We start from the raw sequence: 21,214 nt of genomic DNA, 5'->3' as shown, positions 1-21,214 counted from the left end.
CTGTGTGACTCTACTTAAGGATCTTTAACCTCTTTCAGCCTCAGTTTCCTCATCTGTGTTGTCTTTCAGTTGTTTCAGTCATGTCCAACTCTTTATGACCCCATTTGGAGTTTTCTTGGCAAAGATCTTGGAGTGGTTTGCCATTTTCTTCTCCAGCTAATTTGACAGAGGGGGAAACTGAGGCAAATAGGGTCACACAGCTAGGAAGTATCTGAGGTTGAATTTGAATTCAGGAAAATGAGTCTTCCTGATTCCAGACCCTATCCACTGCCCCATCCAGCTGTCCTTCTCATCTGTAAAATGGGGATGTTAACAGCACCTACCTTACAGGGTTATTGTGAGGATCAGGTGAGACAACTTAAATAATACAAAGGGCATGACAAACCTTAGAGTTTTATGTAGATGTCAGCAATGATGATAATGATATGTACTATGTCACATGGCCCCTCCCCAAGAAAGGTCTGGAGAAATGAATGGATGATAGAAGAATATTAGGGAGGATTTGGATTCTAGAGCTAAGTTTTAGGATTTTTTTCAAACCCATACCTTCTGTCTTAGAATCAATCCTAAGCATCCGCTCCCAGATAAAAGAGCAGTAAGGGCTAGGTGGTCGGGGTTAAGGGACTTGCCCAGAGTCACACAGCTAGGAAGTGTCTGAGGCCAGATTTGAACCAAGATCCTCCTTAATGTCATGGAAGATAACCATTTAGTCCCCCAAAATGTCCTCAGTTATGAAGTTAATGGAAGATGGAAGATCTTCCTGATTTCTATCTCTGTCCTTATAGAATTGACTCCCTGCCCTATTTCTCTGAAAAAAGGGGGGTTTGGGTCCCCAAGGCTCCCATAATATTTGATCCCAAGGGGCCAACGCTGCATCCCTTTTTCAGGATCTGTGATTTTGTTGGCTTGGGGATTCACTCCATGGATACCAACCACAATCCCTCTGTGCCTCAGTAGGTAGTTTCATGAGTTGTGATAGACAGCCTTCAATGAGCATCTCCCAACCCAGCCTCGGTGGTCCTGGACAGTAGATGCATAGTCTGTCATTGATCCATATTTAAGAACTTTTCAGCTTAGTCGAGTTTTTGGCATAGCCTTCAAGAACCAAGGTCACCTCTGGGCCAGCAGTGGGAAAAGGAGAGAGCTGGAACTAGCCTGGAGCACTAGGAGCTTGCCTCAGTTACTGGCATGGAGGGTGGGGATGTGAGCAAGGCAGCTTTCTTCTCAAGGTGTGCTTCCTCCCATATGGAGAGCATGCTTTCCTTGGCTTTATCTTCTGGTCTTCTCACTGCTGCTGGGGACTATACCCAGGCTGCCACCCCCAAGGTCCACTTGCCATTCCATGTCTATCCCCAGGGCAAGCAGAGTAACCTTCCCACAAAGCAATTTTCTCCTTGAACCTTCCATACCCACAGTAGCATGGGTGGACTCTGGGGGATGGGAGAGTTGGCTGCCCTCTCTCTCTGCGTCTGTACCTGATTCTCAGCCTGTCCTCTGCATTGCCTGCTACCAGCTGAATTTGTCCCTGGTGGTTACCCCTAGCTACAGCTCTGGCAGATTAGCATAGTTAGAAAGGCTGCCAATTGGCTTTAGACTCTCTTTTCTTCATCTCTCCCCATTTTTGCCACACTACCACCTCCTCCTCTTTCCTGCGCCCAGGGCCCTTCCTCTGTCCAAATTTGGGAACAATACAAGCTAGGATTCTCCCTCCAGCCCAGTTCTAGAATGCCTTAGTCTCTTATTAATCCCGGGGTCTTCCAGGGTCCCAGGTTTCCAGTCCAATTTAAGAACCACCTATCTGATCTCTCTCATTCATCATTTAGTCACATTTTAGTGCATCTATGTCTCCCTCTGTTCTCTCTTCCAGGGATATCTGTAAGTTAAATCCAATCTTTCCTGATGAAAGGAACTTCATTTCCTTAGGTCTTTATTACCAGGATTTCAACTATCAGTGAGTGATTTGGGTAGGAGGTAAGTCTCTGAATCTCAGGATCATAGAGTTAAAGCTGAAAGAGAGCCTACTATGTGCCAGGAACTGTGCTAAGTGCTTTTCAAATATCTCATTTGATCCTCATAACAATCCTGGGAGGTAGGTGCTATTATTACCCCCATTTCACAGATGAAGAAACTGAGATGGAGGGAGTGCCTGTGGCTAAATTTGAAAGAGACTTCTTGATTCCAAAGCCAACCATTTGAATCATTTGACTGCCTAGCTGGAAGGACCTGATTGCTTTTCTAATTCAACCATTTTATGTTTTTTTTTCTCTATGTATACAAAACAGACCCAAGGGAGTAAGGTGACTTGTCCAGAATCTCATAGTGTCAGAGGCAGGATTAAACTCCAGATTCTGGTACAGCAGAAAAAGCACTAATTTTGGAATCAGAGATTGTTGTTCAGTTGTGTCTGACTCTTTATGGCCCCTTGAATTAGGTGCTCTCCAAGGTAGGTAGCTGCTTGGCTTTAAGTCCTTTGAACCTATGAATATCAACCCTAATCAATATGTATGAAGCACATGTGTGTGCCTGGGGAAATTATTGCTGTTCAGTCAGTAGTTTTAGTCACATCTAACTCTTCATGACCCCATTTGAGGTTTTCTTGAAAAAGATACTGGAGTGGTTTGCCATTTCCTTCTCCAGCTCATTTGACAAGATGAGGAAACTGAGGCAAAAAAGATTAAATTACAACTAAAGGGGGCAGATGGATAGCTCAGTGGATTGAGAGCCTGGCTTAGAGATGGGAGGTCTTAAGTTCAAATTTGGCCTCAGACACTTCCTAGCTGTGTGACCCTGGTTAAGTCATTTGACCCCATTACCTACCCTTACCACTCTTCTGCCTTGGAACCAATACAAAGTATTGACTCCAAGATGGAAAGTAAGGGTTTAAAAAAAATGACAAGGAAAACTTTATATTCCAGAACTAAACTTTAGACTTTTTTTCCCAAACCTTTACCTTCTGTCTTAGAATTGAGGCAAAAGCAAGGCAATTGGAATTAAGTGACTTGTCCAGGGTCACATAGCTAGGAAAAATATTGGGAAGAAAAACTAGTAATGGGAGGGGGCAGGAAACTTGCCCATTTTCCTTTAGCTGTGACTTTTGGTAAGTATGAGTAGTCATTAGCTGTGCAAAACAAAAAGCTTGTTTGAGTGATGGAGTTTCTAAACAAAGGAATTGGATTGCTGAAAATGTACAAGTCTGTTTCTAATACAGCAATGCTTTCTAATAATTGCTCTTTATGCCAGGATGAGTTCTAACTTAAAAGTAAAAAATTCTAACTTAAAAGAAAAGGCTATGAAATCAAATTTCTTCATTGTGTATGTGAATCCTGGAAATTATTTTAGCTCTCAACTGCAGTTGGTAAGATTTGCCATTGGAGGGATTTGTCTGTCTGAGGTCAGATTTTTTTTTTAAATCCTTACCTTCCATCTTGGAGTCAATATTAGCTCCAAGGCAGAAGAGTGGTAAGGGTAGGCAATGGGGGTTAAGTGACTTGCCCAGGGTCACACAGCTAGGAAGTGTCTGAGGTCATATTTGAACCCAGGATCTTCCATCTCTAGGCCTGGCTCTCAATCCACTGAGCTACCCAGCTGCCCTCTGAGGTCAGATTTGAACTCGGGGGAAAATGAATCCTCTTGACTCTTGGTCTTGTCCTCTTTTTTTTTTTTTTTTTAAGTATTTTTCCATGGTTACATGATTGATGCTCTTTCCCTCCCCTTTTCCCTCCCCTCTCCTAGAGCTGACAAACAATTCCTTTGGCGTTATACATGTATTATCACTCAGTTAGGTTCTGTACTCTTGCACTATAATGCCATCTTTGGAATCAGAGGACCTGGGTTCAAATTTTACTTCTCTTTACTTGTGTGACTGTCTACAAGCTCTTGAACATCTCTGGCCTTTGTTTTCCTCCTCTGTGGCAACAATTCCCCATCTAACTGGGGTGGGGTGGGGGGTTGAACTAGGTAACGGTCCAGGTTCGTTCCTGCTCTCACGCCCAATCAGGTTCTCTCTCTCCCCTGATCTACATACAGCTGCCTCTCCAGGCCCCCTGTAGGTGGGCAGACCTTGGTTGGAGCAAGTCCCGGAGGTCTTCCTACCATTTATTAAGGAGGAAGCCCGTTTCCTCCCCTTTGAACAAAGGAGCCTTTGGCAGCTCCCAGCTGTCAGGAGCACAGCGGGCGGACTTCACAATCAGGTACTCTGGAGCAGAGGAGATGAAAGAGATTCCCCAGATTCCCCAGGGCTTTCTCGGTGGAATCCGAGCCTGGCTAATCTTTAGGAAATGGCGCTAATGAGCGCAGTCAGAGGCGACCCTGCAGGAGGGCTCCGGCTCTCATCTTCGAAATCACGTCGAAGTCCTCACAGCTCGAGTGACCCTGAAAAGCAAGGTTCCGACCCCAGAGCCCTCTCGAAGAAGAAAGCGCTCCTTGGCGGCCGGAGAGCGGTGGGCTAAGGCGTACCTCGGCGTCCTGAGCCTTTCCTTTCTCCAGTCCTCAAAGATGCCGCCTAATGAAATTGGTTACTGACCAGAGAACTGTGATTTGCGAGGGATCAAGGGAAAGTGGCTCCGCTTGGGTTTTTGGAGCGAAGGCTTTTTCCCAAGGGAGGAAAGCGATCTTTAAAGATTTCCATTTTAAAACCTGTAAACCGGCTGGGTGTCAGTCAATAAGCTGGTGGCCGGTGGCCCTGCTCTCGGATTCTGCCTGGAGCTCGAGAGCTCCCAAATGCTGGACAACGGATGGACGGAAGCCCAACAGGTGTCAGCTCTTTGTCCAGCACCAGTCCGGGGAGAGATTAAAAGTCGGGGTGAGGCAGCCCCGCCTAGAAACGCTGCAAGTCAAAGCCTCTAAGCCCCTCGGGAATGGGATCCGGCCAAGAGCCGTGTCTGCACCTTCAGCCTGGGTGTAACCGGAAGGCAGACCCAGGCTAAAGAAACAAACAGGCCACAGCGATGATAAGAATAGCCGACATTTATATCATGCTTTAAGGTTGACAGATATGATCTCATTTTGTCCTCACAAAATCCCTGGAGCTGGAGGGGCTATTGTTAGGATGCCCATTTTATAGGTGAGAAAATGGAGGCAGACAAGATTAAATTCTATGCCTGGAGTTACCCAGCTGGTAAGTATCTGAGGCCAGATTTGAATTCAGGTTGATTGCAGGAGCACTGCTATTTTTTATATATATATCCTGTACAAAGTTTATATATGTGTGTGTGTACACACATACATACACGTATGCATACATATATGTATATATAATATGCATGTATAATATTGACCATATACATATAATATTGACATTTATATGGGCAGTCAAGTGGTACAGCGAATAGAATTAAGGGCTTGACACCAAGAAGATTCCCTTTCTTGAGTTCAAATCTGGCCTCAGACCCTTAGACCCTGGGCAAGTCATTTCATCCTGTTTACCTCAGTTTCCTCATTTGTCAAACAAGATGTAGAAAGCAATGGCAAACCACTCCAGTATTTTTACCAAGAAACCCCAAATGGGGTCACCGAAGAGTCAGATAGGACTGAAACAACTGAATGACAACATGTCATTTGTACATACATAGCTATACACACCAGTGTTCTGTATCACATATAGCATGTCCATACACTTTCTATTTTCTTCTGTAGCACACATATGCTATAATCTACATGTATGTACAGCTACACATAGGTAGAGAGATTTATGGATCTATAGCTAGATATCTCAATATACATACATACACAGGTACACATGTATATATACACCAATGTTCTATATTACATGTAGTATATCTATACATTTTCCATTTTCTTATATAGCACATATATGCTATAATATGCTTGTATGTACAGATACATGTAGGTAGAGACTTATGTATCTGTAGCTAGAGATATCTCAATATACATATATATCTAGAGAGATCTATCCACATAGATACACGTACAATACATATATGAGAAATTTATATACACAGGCACATATATCATCTATCTGTCTATAATCTATCTATCTATCTATCTATCTATCTAATTAAATTTCAAAGTCCTGATTTTACTTTTCTTGGTTAGTTCCCATCCTTTCTTGTAATTTTTTTGGGAAATATTGAGCATTTAATTGACTAGAGAGATTAACTACCAGAACCAGAGATCAGAAGAATGTGGCTTGTCTTTTTTTCCCTTAAAGAACACTACCTGGAGATATTCTTATGCTTGAAATACACAAGCAAACTTTAGTATTTGCTGTTGTTTAGGATGTTAAAAAAAACACTGGAGGATCAGAGAGTTAGAATTAAAAGGATCCCTAGAAGTCATCAAGTCCAATATTATTTTTACAGATGAGGAAAATGAAACTAAGATTAAGTGACTTGCCCAAGGTGATACTGGTAATATATAAAATAACAGTATTGAGTTTTGGGTTTTTTTTTGGTAAATCCTTACCTTTTGTTTCAGAATTGATGCTAAATGTCAAATACCAAGAAAGAAGAGTGGCAAGGGATAGGCAATTGGGGTTAAGTGACTTGCCCAGGGTCACAAACCAAGGAGTCTGAGACCAGATTTGAACCTAAGTCTTCCTGTCTCTAGGCCTTGGCTTTTTCTCCACTGAGTCACCTTACTGCCCTCGGTGTTGAGATTTTAAACCCAAATCTGCTGAACATACAGTTGGAAAATTTCCACTAAGAATACTATGTTTGATCTTTGTTGTTTATCATTATTTAATCATTTTAGTAGAGCCCTACTCTTTGTGGCCTCATTTGGGGTTTTCTTGGCAAAGATACTGGATTGGTTTGCCATCTCCTTCTTCAGCTCAGTTTATAGATTAACAAACTGAGGCAAACAGAGTTAAGTGGTTTGTCCAGGGTTAAACAGCTAGGAAGTGCTTGAAGCTGAATTTGAACTCAGGAAGATGAGTCTTCCTGACTCCAGATCTAAGCACTCTATCCCTTGCACCACTTAGCTGCCTCCTTGAGGGACAGACAATTTGCAAATAATTTTACACATAAAATATAAACAGTGTAAATGGAAGGAAATCTTTGAGGAAAGGAAATAGTAGTGAAGGAAGAGGGGAAAGATGGAGAGGAGATGAGGGAGGGACAGGAAAAAGAAAGGCCCCCTTGTAGAGGTGGGATTTGAGCTAAAACATGTCACCAAGATGATTGGGAGCTCACCAATGGAATCAAGCAAGTTCCCTTTATATGACAAAAGATGTTGCTCTGCCCTCCCAGAGTTTGCAGTTTAGCAAGAGTGATAAGATAGTGACATTGACTAAAATACAAAGGAGAGAAAGGTAAGTCAGTCAATCAATAAACATTGATCAAGTGCCTATTACGGACCAGGCACTGCGCTAAGTGCTGGGGATACAAAGAGAGACAAAAGACAGTCCCTGCCCTCCAGTCTAATGGGGGAGTAAACATGCAAGCAACTATGTATGAACAAACTTTGTACAGGATAAATTGGACCAATGTAGAGAAGCACTAGAATTAAAAGGGATCATGGAGTTATAAATAACAGCATTTTTGTAGGTTTATGTGAAACTAAAAGTATTAGTTGCCTACTGTACATTTCTCCTTTATTTCTTCCCTTCCATCTTGAGAAGAAAAGGCTTCAATACTGTCACCAACCCAGAGATGAGTGTCTTCACACTTAGCTAAGCCTTATCTTCAAATGACATGAGTTGTCATTTGCTGGACAGCTTTCTAACTTGGCAGGACATGTCAGAGCTTACATTCCATGGGCAAAAACCTTCAAGAACTCTCTATACCATAATTAGGTTTTAGATGAGTATGCTGGTGGAGAAGGAAGCATTATTAGAGGTAGTGACAGTCTCTGCCAAAGTCCTCCTTTGATGCTTTGACCAAGTCTTCAGAGGCTCTATACACTAACATAGAAATTATAAAGCTGGAAGATATAGTCCCTGGGTTTATCCCCTCAATACTCAGTGAAGAGCAATTTTCCAGAATATATAAAAGGCTTCTATCTGCTGATCTGTCTGTCTTTCTGTCTCGCTTTCTCTGTCCATCTATCAATTGATCTATCTGTCTGCCTATTTATTGATCTTTTAATATGTCCATCCATCCAACCATCTGTGATCTGTTGATATGTCTATCTATCTATTGATCTTTCTGTCTGTATGCCTATTTATGGATCTCTTGATGTCTGTCCATCCATCCAACTCTCTTTTTATCTATTTATTGATTTCTCTATTTATTCATCTGTCAATATGTCTAACCACCCATCTATCCATCTATCTATCTGTCTGTCTGTCTGTCTGTCTCTGTCTATTGATTTCTCTGTTTGTCTGCATATTTATTGATCTGTCAATATATTTTTCTATCCATCTCTCTATGCATTTGTCTGTTTCTAGCTGCCTATATCTGTCTGTCTATATAACTATCGTCTCTCTCTATCTATCTATCTAGAGATATAAGTATATACATACATAGAGTACTTTCTGGTTTACAAAGCAATGTGTGCAGTCAGTAGAAAAAACTATTAGCCCCTCCATTTTATAGGTGAAAAAATGAAGGCCTATTTATGGTCACCTAAGTAATAAAGGCAAAGACAGCATATGGATACAGATCTTCTCTGTCTCTGGGCCTGTTTCTTTATCTGTAAAATAGCATGATTGGATTGGATCAGGGTTCTTGAACTTTTTTTGTATCATTGACCCCTTTGGTGAACTGGTAAAGCAGATGGACCCTTTCTCAGGAGGTTTTTAAATAACTGAAGAAAATTCTAAATATCAGTTAGAAGTTAGTAAAAATACACAAGTAATGCATTTTTTTCCTCATCTATGTTCACGAGTTCCTTGAAATCTATTCCTGTCCTTTGGAGGTAAATGTGCCAAAGGTTAGGAACCTATGGACTAGAAGAGCTTTAAGGTTCTTTCCAGCTCTGACATTCTGTCCTAAAATTCTGTCTTCTGAAAAACCTTTCAGATCTGATATTTTATATTTCAATGACCTTTTCTATTCCCTATCCTAATACATTAGGTTAAAGGAATACCTATGTCTTGCATTTTTTGACTACATTATACTTATCTCCTCCCATTCTTAGTCTGAAAAGAAACCTCTCTTCTGCTTCCAACTTCCATTTAGCAACCTGACTCCATTCTCTTACATTCCTGACTTCCCAGGATTAGTAACCTGATTCTAATCCCTTGAGTCCCTGACACTTCCTATTGATGCCCTTGTCTTCACCCAGATCTTGATCTCTGTGTTTCTGACTCTGATCTGGTCATGGTCAATGTCACTTGGCATTATTGATCATGGATTAACTCTGCCCTTCCCTCTCCATTCCCAGGTCCCACCATTTCTGAAACAAAGCAAAGTCTCTCCTAATAACTAGTTGTGATTAAATTAAACAAATATTTATTGAGTACCTACTATGTTGCAAGATTCTGTATCAGGCAATGTAAACGTCCCTAAAAAGAGTTAAAAATGGGATCTTTTCCCTCAAGAAATTTAGACTTTATTAGGGAAGATAAATACATGTAATCATCAAAATAGCTGGCACTTAGGTAGGCTTTAAAGTTTGCAAGGCTTTTTATATAAACTATTTTATTTAATCAACAAAATAAAATGAGAGAGATATTATAGTTATTTTCTCCATTTAATGGATGAGGAAATAGTGACTCAGATTTAATGATTTGTCTGTGCTTGCACAGCTAATGAGTCTCAGAAATGAGATACAAACTCAGGTCTCTCTTGATTTCAACTCTAGTGTTCTTTCTACCATGACCTTATACTACTATGTATAAAATTGGAATGCAGAAAATGCAACAAATATTTATTAACACCTATTTTGTACAGATCGCCTTGCTATGGGCTAGGATAGATATGAAGTTTATATAAGACACAGAGCATACCTTTAAGAAGTGAATAAGACATCAAAACAGTTAGCTATAATATACAATATTCAAAAACTATTCATTTAGCAGCTCTCTAAAGTGCTTAACGAGGGAAGCTCTGTGGTACCATAGTGTACAGAATGCCAGACCTGGAGTCAAGAAGTCTTATCTTCATGAGTTCAAACCTGACAAGTGATCCTGGACAAGCCATTGGGTGATCCTGGACAAGCCACTTAAAACCCCGTTTGCCTCAATTTCCTCATCTGACAACTTAGCTGAGAAGGAAATGGTAAATACTCCAGTATGTTTGCCAAGAAAACTCTCCGAATGGGGTCGCAAAGAATAGGACACAACTGAAATGAAACAACAACAAAGTGCTTACCATGTCATATTGTGTGTGTGTGTGTGTGTGTGTGTGTGTGTGTGTGTGTGTGTGTGTGTGTGTGTATGTGTGTGTATTGATGGATAAGCTCTACAAATCCAGCTAATGGATTTGCATGTCATGCTCTGGACAATAGCCATTCATCATCTAGTTGTTTTTTTCCTTCATGAGTGCTTAGATCAAACTCTTTTGAATGGATTAAAGCTCTTCCAGAAGGCTCTGTAGTTCTAGAATTTGAAGGAACCAGTATAATGTTATCTGCAAATAGGATTGTATGGAGGACGGTGCCATTTATGTGCAATATCTTTTTAACTTGATTCTGTGCTAGACTGTCTGTCTTCCTCCATCATAGTGGTGAATACTTTGGTTATTCATGTGTCTCTGCTTTTATGCCTTGCCTAATATTAATTATCAAAGGGACATCAAACAGTGGTCTTTGTTATTACATCTTTCTTGGAATCTTGAATAATTTTTACATTCAGGTGGGAGACTTCTTGTTGGAAAAGGAATTAAAAAAACAACAACTTACCATCTGTCTTAGAATCAATACTGTGTAATGGTTTCAAGGCAGAAAAGTGGTAAGGGTTAGGCAATGGGGGTTAAGTGACTTGCCCAGGGTCACACAGCTAGGACATGTCTGAGGTCAAACTTGAACCCAGGACCTCCTGTCTCTGGGCCTGGCTCACAATCCACTGAGCCACCTCACTGCCCCAAAAGAGGAATTTTAAGGGAACATTTGACTCTACCAAATCAAATGATTAGCCTAGAATAAGTACAATGGGATCAGTGCAACCTTGAATTCTCTCCCTCTTTCATCCAGTTGTATGATCATAAATAAGTGTGGCTCTACTGTACAATATTGCTGCCAACACTTTTCTGTTACTGATTTATACTCTCATTGAGGATGCTCTCACACATGTGCAGATTATTCTCATAAAAATTTAAATAGATAAAAATAAGCATATAGGTTGGTAGTTATTGATACATTCTCTTGGTTGCCCTTTTACAGTATTATTATATACTATATATCTGATTCTAAACCAATTATATAACATAAAGACTATAGCCCACATTAATATGGTCTGAGATATTCTCCACTCCCCTGGTATTTTCTATACCTTCACCTACTTTATGAATAGATACCTCAATGACCTCAAAATTGTGTCACCCCCAACATGGAATTCCTTGATGTGTAATTGGTCTAATTCAATCATGTTTCTGATCTTTCTTCTCTTTAGTGCCATTTCTGCTTCTTTTATAAGCATGTCTGAGACTGTGATTTGGAGTTCAAGAATGGAGACTTTGCTACACTTGGTGGTAAAAAGAGAGTTTGCTCTAAAAATCCTTGTAGATCTGTCTTATTTTTCTATTATTTGTTGGCCATCTTTCCATTTTCATCCTTAAATACCTTTAAGGTAGTTAGGTCTTATACTAAGTTCTCCTTAAAGTGGCTTTTACCCTCCATTGCTCTCTTTATGAGATGATACAACTTATAATTTTCTCATTCTGGCTATTAACCTATCAGCTTATTATATTGTGAATTCCTTGAGAGCAGAGACTATCTTTTGCCATTTTTTTGGTATCCCTAGCACTTTAGCACAGTGCCTGGCACATAGTAGGTGCTTAATAAATGTTTGTTGATGGATCATCTATCTCCAAAAGATTTTACAAATGGGCTACTATTGTAAACTGATGTCATCCTTGGTTGTCACATTTTGCTGTTTGACAAGGAAGCTAAATATTTGTTGACTAAATTGCTTTTTAAAGTTCTTTTGAAGATTTTATTATAATTGATCTTTATCTGTTAAATTTGTTTGTAAATCCATGCCAGCTAAGTTTCTGTAGTCTAGACTGATATCTTTTCTTCTGTCCATATATCTTAAAAAATCAATAATGGTTAAAGAGTTCAAGATAGAGTTGTTTTAATTATACACCATATATTTCTCTCTTTCTTTCTTCCTTTCTTCTTTTCTTTCTTCCTTTCTTCTTTTCTTCCTTCCTCCCTCCCTCCTTTCTTCCTCCCTCCTTCCCTCCCTTTCTTTCTTTCTTTCTTTCTTTCTTTCTTTCTTTCTTTCTTTCTTTCTCTCTCTCTCTCTCTCTCTCTCTCTCTCTTTCTTTCTTTCTTTCTTTCTTTCTTTCTTTCTTTCTTTCTTTCTTTCTTTCTTCCTTCTACGTTTGTGTTAATTTCGACCTTTGTTCTAACAAGTAGATGGTCTGACTCTAAATTCAGTTATAAAAAATGATTAGTTTAATAAGAAGTCAGTTCCTGGGGGTCAGAGGGAATCCTCCTCCCATCAGAGGTTTCCTAGTTTGCTGGAGTCTCTGTATCCTGCCAATCCCAATTGAAAGTACCCCCTTTAAGCGGCTCATCCTAGACTCTTTTTATAGTATTTGCCCTGGATGCAAAAATTCCCAGTTACAGCTCAGTAGGGAAGAGTGTGAGAGGAAGTTCCATTGAGGGGACTACCTGTAAAATGGGTTTTGGAGAAAGGAAGCAACTTCACTAGATGGAAATAAGGAAAGTAGGGAGAAAAGGTGTGTGCCAATGACTGATGAATTCCAATTCAGTTTCCAGTTCTTCGCCACAACAGAAAGAGCTGCTCTGGACATTTTAGAATATATCATTTCTTTTCCTTAATCACGGTAGGAAAGAAACCTAAGTGGCTGGATCAAAAGCATACAGAGTTTTATAACTCTGAGAATAACTCCAAATTGCATTCCCAAGTAGTTCCTCTCTGTTTCTTAAGTTTCAATTTCTTTCTTTATCGGGGACATTCGAATCCAGGGCATAAAAGAAAGAGTAAAGCTCATCTAAAAAGTATTTTGAAGACCTCAAAGTGCCATAGAAATAGGAGTTCTTATTGTCACGAAGAAGCGTGGCTTCTCTTTGCTCTTTATGACTTTTTCCCTTTTTCCTTTAAAGAGATTTTCCAGTTGTAAAAGGCCAACTTGATTTCATTAGCGACAGCTAAGTTCCTACATGTGTTGTTGCATTTTGTGGAAACGGAGGCCCCTGCCATGTTCGGGACATTTTCCCCTCCTACCCAAACCCGCTGAACAGCACACCTCCTGGGAGGGGACGGAATGTCCAGGGGAAGTGCTTATTATCTTGGGAAGCCTGGCAAGGCCGCTTATTAGAGGCTGCCCAGCCCACGTCTGTCGGCGAGCAAGCCTCCCCCTCCACCCCCACCCCGCCCTCCCCCAGCAGCTGTCGTCTGATCTGACGCTGGAGCTTTGAACGTAGCTGTCTTGAGTGCCAGATGTGGAGGAAGACTAAAAATAATCTCCCAGGCTATCACTGAGGGAGAAGAAACACGTGCTCGGGGCGAGCGAGCGCCGGATCCCAGGACCCCGAGCCGGGCGGAGCAGAAAGAGTCCCCCAGCTCGTGGCCCCAACGCTGCGCTCTGGGCACCACACGCACGGTGGGAGCCGCTCCTTCCCAGGCTGCTCCCCGCCCACTCCGCGCCGGGCTGCCCCCCTCCATTCTGAAGCCTTCACAGCTTGGGACTCGGCTCTTCGCATTGCTTGGGAGGAAAATGGACCCCAGAAGTTGCAGACGGGGAAGACAGCCTCGGGGCTGGGGAAGCTTCTTCCCCCTGACTCTGTGCATCCTCCTGTTGCTACTAGATACGGGCTCTGCAAGAGGGTTATGGAAACGCGCCGTACACCTGAAGTTGGCGGAGAAATCCCAAGTAAGTACCTGGGCCAGGGAGGATCTCTTAGCTGGCCCTGGGTGGGTTGGCATCTGGGGTTATTGGCCATGACATATACACTCCCAAGTTAGTGAAAAGGGAGCGGAAGCAGGGGGTGGAGCCAATTGTAAAGGTTTTTGAAAGTCGATCGTTAAATTTTCCGTGTGAATATTTTGCACCTGGGAAACCTGCAAGTTGTAAACCAGAGCTTGAGTTATTGTTTTGTTGGTTGTCTGGTCTCAAGAAAGTGATGGAGAAAAAGTTAATGATGCAGATTAAACTTAAAAGCGTGACCCCAGGCAGGTGTTAAACATTTACTGGGGATAACAGACCAAAAGTTGATGAGAGAAGTACCAAAAAAAAAAAAAAAAAAAAAAAAAAGAAAGGCTGTGTGAGATCCAGTTGGGATGACTGTTAACACACAAATCAGAAAAATCTTCCAGAAGGAGGTAGTTTTTGAGATGGCCGTTAGGGGAAAGAGCAGTGGCTTTTGGATATCTCCACCTCCTTCCAATGGGGATAATAAAATCTGCTCCATCAGGGATATATTAGGGATATCCTTAGAAGGTATATATGAGAGCCCTTTACATTAGTAGGAATAAAGGACTCTATAAAAATCGCAGGAATAAATCTTCCTGTCAGATGAGAAAAAGAAAAGAGTACAGAGGAGACTCAGTCTGAAGAACAAACTCAAAAGAGTTCAGGGTTCAAATTACAAGTGCTTCTTAGACCTATGTATATAAGAAACTTTTTTGGATCTGAATTTCCTCCTCTATAAAATGAGGGGATTGGATTAAATGATCTAAAAATAATAGATAGAACTTCAATAAACAGAGGGGGGAAGACATCCCAAGGATTGGGAATAATATGAGCCAAAGCCCTTGTTGGGAAGGGTTTTTTTTTGGGGGGGGGGAGAAGATAGTCCAGATTGTTGGGTAAATGGATTTTGTAGGAATAAAGTAATAGGAGATTAAGTTAGAATGACATTATGAAATTAGAACAGTCAATAGAGAAGTTTGAAATTGACTCAGTAAACAATAGGGAGCCACTGAAGATTTTTTGAGCTGAATGTTAATGTGAACTGATGTATCTGTGGAAGATTTTGGAGACTGTGTGATGTCAAAGCTACTGGGGTATTTGGGAGAAGGGGGGAAGAAAGGGAAAAAAACCTAAAAATATGAAAGTTAAAATTTCTTTTTTCTATGACTACTAAAAGGCTCCTAAATAAGGACATCTGTCCGAAGGACCAAAGAGAAATGAAACTGAATACTTTGACTTACCCAAAGAATCAACAACCGTTCCTGAGTTCTACAGTGTGTAAAGCTGAGTTCTACAGTGTGTAAAGCATTCTTCCTGGTGCTTTGGAATTACAGAGATTCATGAAATGCTTCTAATGCCCTAAGAGGACCTCACAGTTTTATAAGGGAGATGAGGCCTATATACTACCTGTAGAAGATAGTGGGTGATCTGTATCAAAAGAAAGCAAGTTAAGGGAGAAGGACCAGTGTGGTTAGAGAGTGGGATCCTAGGTGGACCTTGAAGGATGGGCAATGATTAAGGAGAGAAGAGCAGAGTTGAGTCATTTTTCAGTCATGTGACACCATTTGGGGTTTTCTTGGCAAAGACACTGGAGGGGTTTGCAATTTCCTGCTCTAGATGAGGAAACAGAGGCAAACAGGATAAAGTGACTTGCCCTGAGTCACACAGCTAGTAAGTGTCTGAGGTCAGGTTTGAACTTGGGAAGATGAGTCTTTCTGACTCCAGCCTAGGCCCTCTATGGCAAAATAAAAAGGCGAAAAGAGTTGGGAAAGCAATCTGGCTGGAGTGGGGATTTTTGTAGAGTAGCATAATAAGAATATATTCTCATCAGAGAGTCTGTTCTCCAGTCTGAGTCTCCTCTGTGCCCTTTTCTTTTTTCTCTTCTGACAAGAAGATTTATTCCTGTGACTTATAGAGAGCTCTTTATTCCTAAGAATTTAAAGGGCTTTTACATATATCATCCAATGATATCCCTAAGATATCCCCAATGGAGCAGATTTTATTATCCCCATTAGAAGGAGGGGGTGATATTCAAAAGAAAGGCAATAACATTTATAAATGATGGCCAATGTAAAACTGGTGACCCAAATGAATTTGGGAGATGAGAGACCTAAATTTTCTTTCTGCTTCCACCATGTTCTAGCTGTGTGACTTTGGGCTCATCCCTTCTCTTTCCTGGGCCTCAGTTTCCTAATATATAAAATGAGGGGTTAGACTAGTTGATCCCTAACATTCCCTTCCAATTTGAAATCTATGCATAAATTTACCAATCATTATAGGTGGAAAGAGTTTCCAAAGTCATCCTAGGCATTTAGATGACCCAGTGCTGGATCTGGAGTCAGAAAGACTTGGATTCATATTTGTCCTTAGACACTTACTATGTGATAATAATAATAAAATATGTTTAGGATAAAGGAAGGAAAGAAAGAAGGAAGAAAAGGAGGGCAAGAAGGAGAGAATAAGAGAGAGAAAGAGGGAGAAAGGAAGGAAAAAAGGAAGGTAGGAAGGAGAGAAAGGAGGAGAAAGGGAGAGAAAGGGAGAAAGAGAGAGAGGAAGAGAGAGGGAAGGAAGAAGGAGGGAAGGAAGAAGGGAGAGGGGGAGGAAGGAGGGGAGAGAAAGAAAAGAAATAAAAGAAGAGAGGAAGGGAGGGAGAAAGAAAGAGAGGAAAGCAAAGAGACAGAGAGACAGAGACAGAGAGAGACAGAGAGGACAGAGAAATATTCAGTAGACCAAGCTCCCAGAGGATGATGTAATGGCAGTTGCAGACTGCTCCCTGAGAGCTGGCTGTGCCCTCTCCCTGGTATATACAGCCTTATGGGTTTGACGATCACTCTTCAAAAGTTCTGTGAGAACTTGGCAGCAGCCCCCGAAGTTTCACTGCCTCGTTTGAAGTTTCACTGTGATGCCCAATAGAAAACCTTGCTAGGCTTTAGTGGATTTGGCACAACTGTCTGCATTCTGGTGCCAGTTAATTTCCTGAAAGTCTCAGACCTTTCTGCTTTTATGTTGCTCAGGTCCCAATACTTCCTAGGGCCACGAAGCCGGTCGCCCACCCCCATCCCTTCCCCAGGGAACAGGAGGAAAAGCTCCAGCACTTTCCCTGCCCCCTCCTTGAGCTCCAGAATGCCAACATCTTCTATTTAGCCTCTTCTGCTCACAATGTAAACCAGATACTTGAGGGCGTCTTGGAATAGAGCAGGAAGCTATTTGTTTGTAAATGGTTAGAGAACTTTCTGGAGAGGTGGCCAGCTCAGCTCAGAGAGGCGAATGCTGACTGTTTTCCAAGCATCCTGAGCCTTCTCGTGGCACTTCTTGTGGTGTGTGTCTCTATCACGGAGGCATGGTTTGAGGATGCTTCCATTTCTTCAAGAGCCTTCATTGAATGGAGTGGGTAGAGATTTCTGGGACAAAGTTGAATACCTTGCTTAGCTTACTAGGTAACATCAGGCAAACCCCAAAGTGAAAAATTAGGAGGGAAAGAGAAGTAACATGTAAAAAACACTGAGTAGGAGCCTGGGGAGGGGAACTGGGGTTTAAATCCTCATTCTGTGTTGCTGAGTGACTTTGCTCTCTCCCTTTCTCTTCCTGAGCTCAGTTTTCCCATCTGTAAGATGAGAGGATTTCTGTACATCAGTGGAATTAGTCAGGAGGGACCTATGAAATCATGAAGATGGGTAATGACCTAAAATTCTATAGCTGTCTCTTGGTACCCTCTTTGTGAGAGTTAAGGGGGCCCTGGACAGTCTAGGGGGGAAAGTTCAGCTTATAGAAAGCTGTTTGATTATAAGTAGGGGCTAAGATGAAACTAAAATCTTATACTTCAGTGCTATGAGGTTGCTCAGAACAATAAACGTGGAATCACAGGATCTTATGAAAGGAACTGCTGTAGTATTCAGGAAAAATCACTGGATCTAAAGTCAGAAGTCCTGGATTCAAATCCCAGCCCTGCTGTTTACTATCTGGACAGATCACTTAACCTCTCTGTGATTCCAGTGTAAAATGAAGGGCTTGGACTAGATGATTCTAAGATTCTTTCAGAAAGGTAGCTAGGGGGTGACTTAATGGATAGAGAGCCTGGCCTGGAGATGAAGGGTCCTGGGTTCAAATATGACCTCAGACACTTCCTAGTTGTGTGACCCTGGGCAAGTCACTTAACCCTGCTGCCCAGCCCTTACTGCTCTTCTACATTGGAACCAATACACAATATCAATTCTAAGGTGGAAGGTAAAGGTTTTAATTATTTTTTTAGAAAAAGGCAGCTAAGTGGGTAAGAGCTAAACCTGAAGGCAGAGAGCTCTGAATTAAAATCCTGCCCCCTAGCTGTATGACCATGGGCAACTCACTTAATCTCTCTTTGCCTCAGTTTCCTCAACTGTCAAATGGGGCTAATAACCTTTCTTGAAGGGTTGTTGGGTTGTTGGGAGGATCGAGTGAGATGCTATTTGTAAAAAGCTCTTAGCAGGTGCCTGACACATAGTAGGCACTCTGTAAAAGATTACTTACCCTTTTTCTGCCCTTTCATCTTAAAATGGTGATAATAATATCACCTCCCTTACAGGGCTATTATAAATATATATATAGCACTTTGTGAACCTTGAAACCCTAAACAAATACTGCCTATTATTGTTATAGTAACAATAATTATAATATTTTAAATAATATTATATTTGACCCCTATATAAATACTGGTCAGCTAAGTGGTGAGGTAGGCAGAGTTCCCTGCCTAGAGTCAGGAAGACCTGAGTTCAAATCCTGCCTCAGACCCTGACTAGCCATGTGACTCTGGACAAGTCACTTGAACCTGCTTGCCTCAGGTTCTTGATCTATAAAATGAGTTGGAGAAGGAAATGGCAAATCACCAGTATCTTTGCCAAGAAAACGTCAAATGGTGTCACAAAGAGTCAGACAACATGGAAAAAAACCAAACCACAACAATATAAATCCTAGTTATTATTGTAATAATAATAATAGTATATTTTAGATAAAACTTGAGCCTTACATAAACACTTGCTATTATTATTATTCATAATTTTCTATTTTTAATATTTAAAATAATATTGTCTATACTCTACATAAATATTAGCTATCATTATTACAATAACAATAATTATAATATCATATTATAAATAACATATAAATATATATATTATAACAAATAATAGTGTTGCTCTATAGCTATGATCCTTCCGCACAGAGTTGTGAGGAATGATTGAAATAGCATGCTTAGTAAAGCTCTTCTTTAAAGGTATTCAGAGACAGATGTTAAATGATTGGCAGTTCTTTCCCTTAAAACATGGCATGGCATGGTAGAAATCAGCATGATGCTGAATCCAAAGCACTGAGTTTGGAGCCGTAAGGTATGGGTTCGAATCCCAGTTCTGTTACTTAAGAATTCTGCAAATGTATTTCTTAACAGTTCTGTGACTCAGTCTTCTCATCTATAAAAGGAGGATCTTTGGATTAGATGACCTCCAGGCTCCCTTCCTTCTATTTAAGGTGTACATTGAGTCTTATTACAGTGCAGTTTCCTATGCCCATTCCATGAAGTCATCCATCCATTCCAATAACAGATCACCGAGCATTTATTTATTTATCTGTTTGTTTGTTTATTTATTTTTAATTTTTAAACCTATTTTATTTATATCATTAAATATATCCCAATTACATGTAACTATTTGTAATAACAATTTTAATTTTTGTTTGAGTTCCAAATTTGCTCCCTTCCTCCTGCCCTTCTGGTCTCCTTGAGAAGACAAGTTATTGGATATTGATTGTACATGTGAAGTCAGGTCAAACTTCTTCTCCTATCAGGCATCGACAAGCATTTAATGACGCCCTTACTGTTTGCTGGGCACTGTGCTAAGGGCTGGGAATACAAATACCAGCAGAAAGAGAGAGCAGAAAGGTCAGGAGTAGAGCCCGGAGAAAAATGAACCCTTGTCTGGTCCATTAGCATGGAGGTTCTGGGAGGAAGCAGCCAACTGGAGAAAGAGGCAGCAAGGGCAGAAGGTACCTCCAGTGTGAGAAGTACAGAGGTGAAGAGGTTTCTGTGGCTCCGGAGAGGAAGTCTGGAGAGCCAGGAACTCGAGTAATATTAGAGCAGTCACATAGTCCATTAGAGGGCTAGGACACCATAGGTAGCCCAGCTCAACCTTCTCATTTTGCAGAAGAAAAAATGGAAGGAATCCCAGAGAGGTGAAATAACTGATCCAAGGTCACATGACTTTTTAGGTGGGGAATTGAGCTGGACCCCCAATTCGTTGTGGTTTTTATTTCATGGTCATGAATATGTAATTTCTCCTTGTGTGGGCTCCAGCCCAGATCAACCCTGTGGTACCTCCTGATCTATGAAAACTAGCCTAGTAGTGACTACTGGGAAAAAGTGCCTGTGAGTTTGTCCTGACCCATGAGACTTCTGTGCTGGGGAGAAATGCATTTAGGCGTTTGACGTCTGAATTCCAGAGGAAGAGTAAATAGTATTTGAAGGAGAATTGGCTTGCTTTCTCCATCAAGAAAGATTGTTGTGGGTTGTGTTTTTATTAGATGGGTCGTTAAGTCTGTTATAATCTTCCAAAGAAGGTCAGAGGCCTCCAAGGGGGAGGTAACGAGGCTGGGGAGGGCAGATCGTCATTTCCTGTGGTTTCGTCTAAATGTGCCCTCCTTATTAGCCTTTGCCTAGGAGTTAAGTAACACCGAATTATTCCCTGCCTGCCTGAACTCTTCCCCTCCCTCTCCTATTTCCTGAGTACATCTATAAGGAAATCACTTTAGAAGTTTATTCAGAATTAGGGATTGGTCCTTCTACAACCCTCCAGGCAAACCCTGAGAAAACCTGAGCCCAGAGTTTAAGGCTAGGAAATCCAGGTCAAGGCCAAGCAGGGTCTACGCTCACCAAGCATTTTAAAGAGACTTGCAAGCAAATCCTGCTAGGTTGTGTGAATTCAATGAAGCCTTGGAGGCAACGTGAATTAGTGCACAGAACACTCGATTTGGAAGTCAGAGAACCTGGTTTGAATCTTGGTCCTTGACTTTGTCACCTGTTAGCTGTGTGACATTGGGCAAATCATTTCCCTCCTTGTGCCAAAGGCTCCTCCTTTGTAGGAAGACTGGGCTGGATTAGATCAAGGATTCTTAATACAGGGCTCCATGGAACTTTTTCATTTAAACATTTTGATAACCCAGTTCCTTCCTTCCTTCCTTCCTTCCTTCCTTCCTTCCTTCCTTCCTTCCTTCCTTCCTTCCTTCCTTCCTTCCTTCCTTCCTTCCTT

At 41.2% G+C, this 21,214-nt stretch overlaps 1 protein-coding gene across 3 annotated transcripts in view; it reads left to right on the top strand.

Moving 5' to 3' along the window:
- The first annotated feature begins 13,450 nt into the window (after positions 1-13,450).
- WFDC1 (WAP four-disulfide core domain 1) overlaps positions 13,451-21,214 on the top strand; it is a 47,449-nt gene continuing 39,685 nt past the window's right edge. For all 3 annotated transcript variants that reach the window (XM_044660553.1, XM_044660554.1, XM_044660552.1), the window contains exon 1: positions 13,451-13,907. In XM_044660553.1, the coding sequence (XP_044516488.1) occupies positions 13,752-13,907 (156 nt within the window). In that variant the 5' untranslated portion in view covers positions 13,451-13,751. The remainder of the gene's footprint in view (positions 13,908-21,214) is intronic.

The sequence above is a fragment of the Gracilinanus agilis genome, chromosome 2, assembly GCF_016433145.1.
Source record: "Gracilinanus agilis isolate LMUSP501 chromosome 2, AgileGrace, whole genome shotgun sequence".
Lineage (NCBI taxonomy): Eukaryota > Metazoa > Chordata > Mammalia > Didelphimorphia > Didelphidae > Gracilinanus > Gracilinanus agilis.
The sequence above is the reverse complement of the archived record's forward strand: the minus strand, read 5'-3'. Positions and strand labels throughout refer to the sequence as shown.